At 42.4% G+C, this 10,997-nt stretch overlaps 1 protein-coding gene across 1 annotated transcript in view; it reads left to right on the top strand.

Annotated features, from left to right (window-relative positions):
- Acad11 (acyl-CoA dehydrogenase family member 11) overlaps nt 1-10,997 on the top strand; it is a 78,608-nt gene that overhangs the window by 33,422 nt on the left and 34,189 nt on the right. The window contains exons 10-13 of the mRNA XM_038324029.1: nt 2,210-2,287; nt 2,923-3,061; nt 7,822-7,929; nt 10,011-10,109. Coding sequence (XP_038179957.1) covers nt 2,210-2,287; nt 2,923-3,061; nt 7,822-7,929; nt 10,011-10,109 — 424 coding nt within the window. The remainder of the gene's footprint in view (nt 1-2,209; nt 2,288-2,922; nt 3,062-7,821; nt 7,930-10,010; nt 10,110-10,997) is intronic.

The raw sequence follows: 10,997 nt of genomic DNA on the forward strand, positions 1-10,997 counted from the left end.
CATGTGAAAAGTTTTGACAATACCTATGGCTCTTAGCCCCATAATTCTCTTAGCCAAAATGTAAGGAAAGCAGTGATATCAGGATGCTCTAAATTTATAGATGCACCTCTAGACTGTCAGTAATGGCCACACGTGTTTTCATTGTACTCTTTCAGTTGTACAAATCAGAGCTTAGCGTTTGGCCCGAATAGTGTTACTTAGATCTACCCGTGTTGCTTTTCCTTTTCATTCATTCATTCTTGCAGCATAGATGTTTCTCCTGGGGCCATGTGTCTTTGCTAGAGTCTTGTTGCTGTTGTTTGTCTGATTGATTTTTGAGGAGATAAATAGTACCTTGCCTATCGATGATACTTTTATTTTGTTCTAATTCTTTGAAATTTGGTGTTATATTTTGAGACAGGGTCTCCCTAGTCATATATCAGTCTAGCCTCAAACTCGTAATCCTCCTGCCTCAGCTTCTCATGTGCTGGGTTATACGTATGTGCCACCACCACCCCCAACCAAAAAAAAAAAAAAAAAGTTGGAATATGAATTCTAGGTTGTTAATTATTTTCTCTTGGTAGCTGAAGATATTCACCCATTAATTATTTGTTAACATTATTAATGCATTCGTTTGTTTGGGGTGTGCACACACAGAGGTCAGGTCCTAGGGACTGAACTCAGGTCATCAGGCTGACAGCAAGCACCCTTACCCTCTGAGCTGTCTCCCATTGATTTCACTGTTGCCACAGAAGTAAGCGCTTCCATGAATCTTCATTAGATCTTCCTTCTAGTGTTTTTTCTAAGTGTTCTCGGGCCACTTTTCAGCTCTCCATAGACCGGCCTTAGCTAACTCTGGAGAACGTGTTAAATGCCTGGAGAGCTTTTAAAAAACAGAAGCCCAGACTCACCAAAGTAATTTAGAAACTGCACACCTGCTCCACTGGACACCGGCTCCATCCGTCCCGGGTCCCCAGGGCCTCCGGTCCCACCAGTCTTTGAGAAGTCATGGATGGTACCATTTTTAAGCTTAGTTGCTAAGGTTTTTGTTTGGGCTGTTGTTTGCCTTGTCAGTTTTACTAGCCCACTGTGGTACTTGCAATTCCTTCCTTTTGTTCTTGGAATCTACTGACCACAAATATGCTGTGGTGTGAATGTGAGCATTATCGTTGTTTTGAGAAAGCATGATTGCTTTTGTTGACCCACTGTTTTTGCTGATTCTTGCCTGTGGTGGCTGCTTTCCCGGAGTAATTAGTGATTTGTCAGGGTGGACTGTGGGGTGAATTTTTTTCTAAGGACTTAGGTGAGCTTTCCTACAATGCTCGTCCCTCCAGGGGTCCCGTTTTGTTTCTGCCAGGTGCTGGCAGCTGCTGTTGCCAGAGTATCGCAAACTTAATTTGGGCTTGAGGTTTGGGGGCTGACAGGTTTCAGGGCACAACATTTCTCTTTTCTGTTTTACTGCAAACTGAGAGATGTTTTGGTGTGGTGGGAGGCAGAGGGAAGCTTTGTCCTCATGGTCTACCTCCAAGGGTACAGATTATTGTGTGTTTCTCTGTTCTATTTGTTCCTCACTTAGGTTTTATTTCTCCACCGTCCTGGCTTTGGTGAGATGGAAAGATCTCCATGCTCCCTTCCACTGTTTCCAGCCCCTGGCTTTACCACCTGTGCCCTGCTGATGTGGCCCTTTGAGAGCCTATGCCAGCCTCCACAGCCCAGAGGGCAGGCTTAGCGCCCATCCTGTGGCCCAGAGGGCAGGCTTAGCGCCCATCCTGTGGTTCACCTGAAGGGTGAAGCTGTTTTGTTCTTTTCTCTCCAGAACACCTGCACTCTACGTGATAGAGCTTTAATTGGTAACATTTCACCCAGCAGGTTCAGTTGAAGGATTTCTATGCCCACTGGTGTATCATGTTGCTAGAAGCAGAACACTTAAATCTTGGGAGTAAGATTATTACTGTCTAATATTGAGGCAGCATAATTTTTTGAGGAGTAAACAATTGGGATTTTTATTATTCTGCATCTAGTATTAAAAAGAAACATTACTAACCAGGGTGATGATACCAGAACCTGTAATCCCAGTGCAAAGACAGCTGATGTAGAATTTCGAGTTCCAGCCCAGCCTGGGCTACATAGCATGACCCTGTCTCGAAATACTACACACACACCACGTCACGCATGACGTTGTCTATTTCGTATTAACTTGGCCTAATCATTTTCCTTTCACTGTCTTAAGGAAATAGCAGAATACTATGCTCAAAATGGAAACGCAGAGAAAATGTGGGGACACCCCTTAGTGATTGAAAAACTAAAGGTAAGAGACAAGAAAGCACTCAATGCCAGGAAATGCATAATATGCGAGGATTTGTGAGGGGATGGGGAGGGAAAGGGAAGGGGAGGGACAGAGAAGGGGAAAGGAGGGGATGGAAGGGAAGAGAAGGGGAAAGAGGACCCGCTATCAACCTTGAGCTACTTGGGATCCTTCGTGGAAGAGCTCTCCTCATGTGCATGCAAGGCCCTGGGTTTGTCTAGCAAGAAACAGGAACAAAGCAGGATGTTTGTCCAGTGTGTTGTCAAGTCACACTTCATGTTTTCAGTTCTTCCCAGCAGCACATGTGAGGAGCTGTAGCACATAACACGTTTGGCAGAGTTACACTTGAATGTGTGTGGGGGCGGTTGTAATCATACTGACTGAATGAGAAGCACCAAAGTATGCAAATTTAGTTTTAGAGCCAAATCTAAGGAATCCTGGAAAGCAAGACATTTCCTTAATTATTAAAAAACTACTGCCTTAATGAGTTAGTACCATCTTGATTTAACATAGTATAGAATACAATGAAATAACTCCATAAATGTTTTTAAATTTAAAAAAAACATTAACAAAATATTTATTTAAAAATAAGCTACTTTATTTGACATTTTTTGATCACTTGTCCATCCCCTTGACAGGAAATGGCCAAAGCAGAGGGCCTGTGGAACTTGTTCTTGCCAGCTGTGAGCGGTCTCAGCCAGCTGGACTATGCCTTGATTGCCGAAGAGACAGGAAAATGTTTTTTTGCTCCAGATATTTTTAACTGCCAAGCACCAGGTTACTACAAGCAATTTTCTCTGATTGTTTGAACAGTGTTTAAAATATCTTTATTATAAGGAAATTTTCCTATACAAAGTCATTTATTTACAGATTTTTGCCATAATTTTACAGCTACTCTGGATGCAATATAAAGTGGGTTGAAGTTCTCAGTGGGCTGTCATTTTCACCAGTATCATTACATTAAGAGTGCCAGTAGACTAAAGTAGCCACCAAGAGAAGTGGTTATATAAACACCCACTTCCTGACTGGGGCTGGGTGTTTCTATGGCTAGTTGGAAGGGATAGGCATTCCAGGGCTCTTTGTTAATCCCCAATCTCCCCATCCTGCAAGGCTCTTTCTCCCAAAAGGCTCGCTTTGTTTCTGCCAGGGGCTTGCAGCTGTAGTTGCCAGCACACTGTAAATTTAATTGGCAGGATATCCTATAGTTCCCGTGCTCACGGGTCCTCGGGGCTGCCTTTATTGTGTGAGTTGGTGCTAAGGCTCTCCCAGAAGGGTTAGTGCCACGTCGATCAGACAGAGAGGCTGTGTCAGTGTAGTGGATTTCTGAGAGAAGGGTCCAGGTCTAACCAAGTGGCTCTGTGATAGACTTTGACTTGCTTGCCTGTGAAATTCAAGATAGTTCTTAGGCTTCTGGTAATGGTGCTCATCCCTGGCATGGTTTCCCTTCTGTCTCTCCCCGTTTATCAAATCGCTGTTATCCTCCACTGTAATCCTGTCAAGAGGCTGTTGTAAGAGAAATGTATCCTTGCTGTCTGAAGATCTTATCCCGAATCTACAATGCTGTTAGGACACACTGCACATGCTGTGTGATTTTACTGTTCTCGCTAATAAGACATAATCTATTTGCAACTCAATGTGTAGCATATATAGTTGCACACATAGGTTTGTAGGTGGCGGGACAAACATCCCTCTGTGTTGTTGAGACACAGGACCTATGAATCCCGCTTTCCTTACCACACATAGCATTCAGATATTTTCTAGACCTAGCATATTCTGTATTGTTATGTTTTTGTTTTTATTTGGTTTCTTTTTCAAAATTTATTTGTATTTTGTGTGCGTTAGTGTTTTGCCTGCATGTATGTCTATGTGGGGGTGTCGGATTCCCTGGAGCTGGAGTTTCAGACAGTTGTAAGCTGCCATGTGGTTGCTGGAAATTGAGCCTGAGTCCTCGGGAAGAGCTACCAGTGTTCTTAACCTCTGAGCCATCTCTCTAACCCCCTTGTTATTGTGGTCTGAGGCTCCGAGTCAACCCAAGAAGACACAGAGGTTACCGAAAGGCAAGATTTAATGCAGGGCAGTACAAGATAAGGGGGCCTGGGAGGGGCCTGATCCATCAGGGCTGCAGAACAGAGAACTGAACTGTGACCCCGAATGCCAGTCGAAGTGAATATTTAAGCACAAAAATCACAAACATTCTTTTCCAAGGTACAGTTACAGTTTTCGCCAGTCAGGTTAGGGGCTTCCTGGTGTGTTCCATTCATTGTCAGCCCACATACATTGCAAGCTTTCAGTCCACCCAGTCAGATTCATTTGTGCTTTCTGTTGTTAGGAACAGCATAATAGTTTAAATAACTAAGGGACATAACAAACCATTTCCATTGTTTAAGGAGGAGCTTGGTCAGTCATTGGAAGGTTCTCAGTCCCACTAGGGCTTGGGAACCTGAACTTTGGTTCACCCTACAGGTAAAGTGGAGTCTGAAGTCAAAATGGCAGTACTTAGGACAAGGTGCTTTTTTTTTTTTTTTTTTTTTTTTTTTTTTTTTTTTTTTTTTTTTTTTTTTTTGGCCTGTTCCCACCATCACGTTTTTAGAGCATGTTAGCCATATTCTGTTAAGTAGATGTGTGGCACAATAATGGGTCATACACAGTGCGCCGCTAGGCTGCGGGAAGCTGGCTCGCTGCTCTGCTGTGGCTGCTCCATTTCACTTGTGGAGGCACCAGACACTCGAGGAAGATTTCCTAAGACTGAAGTTCCACGACTCTGTTTTTCTGTTTAAATAATAAAATAATACCACAAGACTGTTGAACATATTAGATTAGTTTTTGACTAAGAAATGACTAAGCAACTCTCTCAAATGGAAGGACAAGGAAAATCAAGAAGCCATGAGTCTCCCTTTTGTGGTAGAGCTATTATTGCAAAGGCCTGGGACGCTGTGTGCTGGGGTGTGTTCCAGGCAGACAAACTGGGCGCTGTGACTGGTGCCGATGACATTCTTTGGGAGGATTCTTCAGTCTGAGTGATTAATTTCTACCTAGGCTCTCCAAGACACTACAGTTTTCAAAGCTTAATAAACATATGTAGCCTTCTAGTGTGTCTTTCTGCTTTCTCCCTTCAAAATGTCAGACAATGTTGTATATTAGAATACTGAAAATAGCTATTTTTAATTTCTAAACCTGTCACTAAAATAATTTAGGGCCTCTGGGATGAATATTTTTAGGCCTTTCCCTAAACCATAAATAAAAAATTGGCCAGTTTCCTCAGAGTAAAGCTGATAATTTTACATTCTTTCTTTCTCTTTTAAGTAAGGTCTCATGTAGCCCATATTATCCTCATGTAGTCAAGGATGACTTTGAACTCCTGATCTTCCTGCCTCTGTCCTACTCCCACAAACAAGTGTCAGGATTATAGATGTATGCCATTGCCCCCAGCTTAATTTTGAAAAGTTTTAATTCTTCATTTTGTTTGAACTATAACAAGCAACTCCAAATTTCAAACAAGCAAACAAAGCAAATAATTCATTCTGTTAATTATAACTGAGGACTTCTTTTCTCCCTCACTTGTTAGGTTTGTATTGATCTACTAGGAATTTTGTGAAGTTCAGTATTAGTATTAGTTTTTTTTTTGTTTGTTTGTTTTGTTTTGTTTTTCGAGACAGGGTTTCCCTGCAGTTTCTAGAGCCTGTCCTGGAACTAGCTCTTGTAGACCAGGCTGGCCTCGAACTCGCAGAGATCCGCCTGCCTCTGCCTCCCAAGTGCTGGGATTAAAGGCGTGCGCCACCACCGCCCGGCTCAGTATTAGTATTAGTATCTGAACAGAGTGCAAAGGGTGGTTTTAAGTGTAGAAGGAGCGGCGGGGCTGCGTCCTGCCACCAGGCTAGCTTTACACCCGAAATAATTACATGGAAACTGTATTTTTTTTTAAACACTGCCTGGCCCATTAGTTTTAGACTCTTATTGGCTAATTAACCCATATTTAGTAATCTGTGTAGCACCACGAGGTGGTCGCTTACCAGGAGACGTCTTAACCTGCATCTATCTCGGAGAGGAGAGGCATGGCGACTGCCTATGGTGACTGCCTGAAGCGTCTGCCTCACTGCCTTCTACCTAGCATTCTGTTCAATTTACTCCGCCTACCTAATTTTCTGTCCTATTAAAGGGCTGAGGCAGTTTCTTTATTAACCAATGAAATTAACACATAGACACTCCTCCATCATTTAAGATTTAAAACCATCTATGTGAATCTCCTGAAGCAGATGTAGGATCCCATGGAGCTGGAGTTACCAGCTGTCGTGAGCGGCCTGAAGTGAGTGGTGCCAGGTCCTCTGCCAGAGCAGGACGTGCCCTTAACCTTGAGCCATCTCTACGGCACATACACATCTAGCTTGACTTGATTCTGAATTGTCAGTTTTCATCAGCATTTGAGCAGCTGTCCTCCAAGTCACAGGAAGTTGACACTGCAAATCTTCCTTAAAATCTCAAAAGGATTCAAGCAGAATTCAAGAGATGTTACAGGAATGGAAATCAGAGAAAAGCATCTCAAACCTTTTGCTCACAATAAACAGTGTGCTTTTCCAGCTGCAGAAAGTGGGGTGTGGGGTAGACTAGACAGCACCCCTCAGGACTGGAGTGGATCCGTGAGGATTTCTGCTTCTTTACGAGGCAGGGCTTTTGTCTTTCACAAAGGAATGGGGTGCACAAATTAAGATCTGTCTTAGAGAACTCCTGTAATCCCAACATTCACAAGGCAGAAGCAGGGGTTTGATAGCAGCCAGGACTATGCAGAGAAAACCTGTCTCAGGAACAAATTGAATCAACAACAGAAACAAGCTATGAAAGGTGAACAAAAATTGCTGTAGCTCAGAGCAAGGAGGTCTTTCAGAGTGGGTAAGTAGAGGTTCTTAAGGAGAACGTAGCTCGTGAACAGTTTCCTTACCCAAAACAAGCAGACTTTCACAAGGCCTGGCCCAAGCCAGCTTGTGTGCCTGGGGAGCAGCATGGGAGCTAGAGGCTCCTCTCCAGGACCGTGGAAGTCACTCCTGACATAGCATACAAGCACAGCAGGCAGAGTTTAAACCAGGAACAGCCACTTCAGTCCTAATTGAGTTAGAACTCCTTAAAACTGCGGAGGGAACTGGGCAAGCACCCAAGAGTCAGAAAAAGTTAAAGAACTAAAGAGCTGAGTGCCATGGACTTGTATGGTACAGCATGCCATCATTACATGTTAAATTTAATGTACGTTCCCGAATATTTTCATCAACAAACATTTTACTTCAAAAGATATAGTCTGAGCTGGGTGGTAGTGGCACATGCCTTTAATCCCAGCACTGGGGAGGCAGAGGCAGGAGGATCTCTGTAAATCCGAGGCCAGCCTGGTCTGCAGAGCAAGTTCTAGATAGCCAGGGTTACACAGCAAAACCCTGTCTTGAAAAACAACAACAAAAAGAAAAGAAAAGAAAAGTATCGTTTGTATTATCTTCATAAATGTGGATTTAATACTGGTAGTCTTAAATGTTAAACAACACTTTCTTCACATGTAGACACAGGCAACATGGAGGTATTGCACCTGTACGGCAGTGAGCAACAGAAGCAGCAATGGCTGGAGCCCCTCCTTCGTGGAGATATCACCTCTGCATTCTGTATGACAGGTAGGAGCAAGTCCCAGCCCTGTCTCCTGTCATTGTCACCCTGGGGTTATCGTGGGTGGATCACCTGAGCAGTGTGGGGTGTAGCCAACTTTGCCCACAGCCAGAAATGTGTTTGTTTTGAGCCTGGTTTGAAATGCTGGCGTCCTAGAGTGTTCAGGATAAACACCCCTGTCCTTTGGGGTGGCTCCAGATGCATTCTGGTAGTCTGCTTCAGCATCAGCAGTGGGGTGATGGCTTCTAAATTGTGCTGTTTCTACAACTGCTGCCCATGGATATTTATCCTTGTGATATTTATATGACTATAAACTACTCAACTATTCCAAAATCCTAGAAAGCCAGAACGTAAACCGATGGGACTATTGCTGAAAGCACCGAGTCGGGACACGATGATGAGTAGGGACAAAATGGCGTTGGTCCAATCGTACATTGGAAATGGGAATTTAAAACTTCCTTTAAAGACAAAAATCAACATCTCAACTTGAGTTTAGAATTAAGTTCAATGTGATTTGGTCATAATGTGAAGTTCATATTGACCTTTCACTCATGAGCAGCTAATTTTATTTATTTATTTATTTATTATTTATTTATTTATTTATTTTTGTTTTGATTTTTCAAGACAGGATTTCTCTGTATAGCCCTGGCTGTCCTGGAACTCACTTTGTAGACTAGGTTGGTTCAAACTCCGAGATCCACCTACCTTTCTCCTGAGTGCTGGGATTAAAAACATGTGCCTCTACCACCCACTAGATTTTATTTTTATTTATTTATTTATTTATTTTATTTATTTATTTTTTTTTGGTTTTTCGAGACAGGGTTTCTCTGCAGCTTTTTTAGAGCCTGTCCTGGAACTAGCTCTTGTAGACCAGGCTGGCCTCGAACTCACAGAGATCCGCCTGCCTCTGCCTCCTGAGTGCTGGGATTAAAGGCGTGCGCCACCACCGCCTGGCTAGATTTTATTATTTTTTATATAATGTACAAATATTATACACACATATATAACTGTTTATATAATAACAAAAGTTCTTTCTACTTAATTCATCAAGAGGTGTTTATTGAACACATATAGAATGATGTGAAGACATAGTGTTTCCACAGCACCAACCTCAGGCCACAAAATAAGCTCGCCGTCCCTTCTCTGAAATCAGCTTCTGGAGCTTTAAACAGAATCTGTGAAGCATCCCAAGGACTCACTTAAGAGAGCAGAAAAGGGGCGGGGACACGGCTTATTCTGTAAATTGTTTGCCCCACAAGCATGTGGACCTCCAGGATCCTCACAGATGTCACATCTAATCTGAGATGACACACAAGTGTAAGCATAGCACTGGGGTTGGTTACAGGAAGACCCTGAGGCTCCCTGGCCAGCCAGGCTAACCAGTCACCATCAAGTACCAGGATCATACCAGGTCAAGCCAATGAGAGACCAGAGGAGGAATGACAACTGAAGTTGTCTGGTCTCCATATACACACATGTTCCAGCATGTGAGCACACATACACATATAAACATACAAAATAAAAACAAGGACAATACAGGAGCAAGGGAAAAGCTGATTGGTCCCTATATGCCATGCAGTAAAGAGAATTTAAGGATATTTACAGGTATTGCACAGAGAGTGTTCTGGAGACATGAGTGTGGAGAAGATCTGAATGTCGCTGGCAGATACATTCCCAGTAGCACCTTCAAGGCGCAAGTGGAAGTTGTTGGTGAGAGTGGAGAAACCCAGCCTGCCCTCAGTTAAAGCAGATCCCCACTGGGGAAAGTCAAAGGCGGTATTATCTGGTTTTGGTGACTGGGAAATGATGTTGTAGAGGGACTCAGACAGCAGCAAAGCCTCCAAGGACACAGTTGTCAGTGCTAATCCTACTCTTCATCCCTCTGTCTTCCAATCCGTATTTATCGAATGCTTACAGTGTGTCATTAAGAAAGGACCGAGTAGAAAGGGGTAAAATGGAAAGATTTAAAAAATACAATAAAAACCCAAGATGCCTCTGTCCTTGACGAGCTCGCCTTCTCTTGCCTAAGCCTCTTTGGCTAAAGACTGATTTCTGCCTGCCTGTTGATCAAGCTGTTCTTCCTTTCTAGAGCCCAATGTCTCATCAAGTGATGCCACGAACATTGAGTGTAGCATCCAGCGAGATGGAGATGGCTATATAGTTAACGGCAAGAAGTGGTGGAGCAGCGGTGAGTGTTCTCCGTGGTTCTGCTACCCCTTTGCCAGAGCAATGCCACGATTCCCGGTTACTGCTTTGCCGTCGCAGCTTTAAATCAGCCTCTGAAACACTATCAGACTTAGAAACAGTACCAAGAGAAAAGGTAATTTGATAAGTTGTAGAGTCTGGGGTGTACTTCAGTGTCGCTAGAGTATGTGTTTGGGGTTCATTCTTAAGTGTTAGTAACAACAGTAAATGTATTGATTTTATTGCCTAAAATATACATGGTTAAATGAAAATTAAGCTTTATATATAGGATAGTATATTTGCTCATCAGTTCTTAGTAATATCCCAAGATACATGGGGAAATTCTTTAGGAACTTATAAAATTAGACTCTAGATAACTATGATTTTTTTATTTTTTTAAAAAATATTTGTTTGTCTTTTATTTTTTATTTATTATGTATACAATATTCTGTCTGTGTGTATACCTGCATGCCAGAAGAGGGCACCAGACCCCCTTATAGATGGTTGTGAGCCACCATGTGGTTGCTGGGAATTGAACTCAGGACCTCTAGAAGAACAGGCAGTGCTCTTAACCTCTGAGCCATCTCTCCAGCCCCGATAACTATGATTTTTAAGGCTTGCTTCTAGAATGTGCATAATGAACCCAGAATGTATTTGGATAATTTTCTTTGGTGACATCATCAAAGCAAATTGCATATATAGGCACTTACCAGAATGTGTAACATCTCAGGAAAGTTTATAGGTTTGGCCTTCTTTTAAAGGTTGGGATAATTGCCATTTTATATTTTATATAATAACTTATAAATTATGAAACAAAAAATTAGAGTAAGTTTTATTACAATTATTTAGATATTGGAATTTTGCAGAAAAATATTCTTATTAAAATTTAAAT

The sequence above is a fragment of the Arvicola amphibius genome, chromosome 3 (genome assembly GCF_903992535.2).
Source record: "Arvicola amphibius chromosome 3, mArvAmp1.2, whole genome shotgun sequence".
Taxonomy (NCBI): domain Eukaryota; kingdom Metazoa; phylum Chordata; class Mammalia; order Rodentia; family Cricetidae; genus Arvicola; species Arvicola amphibius.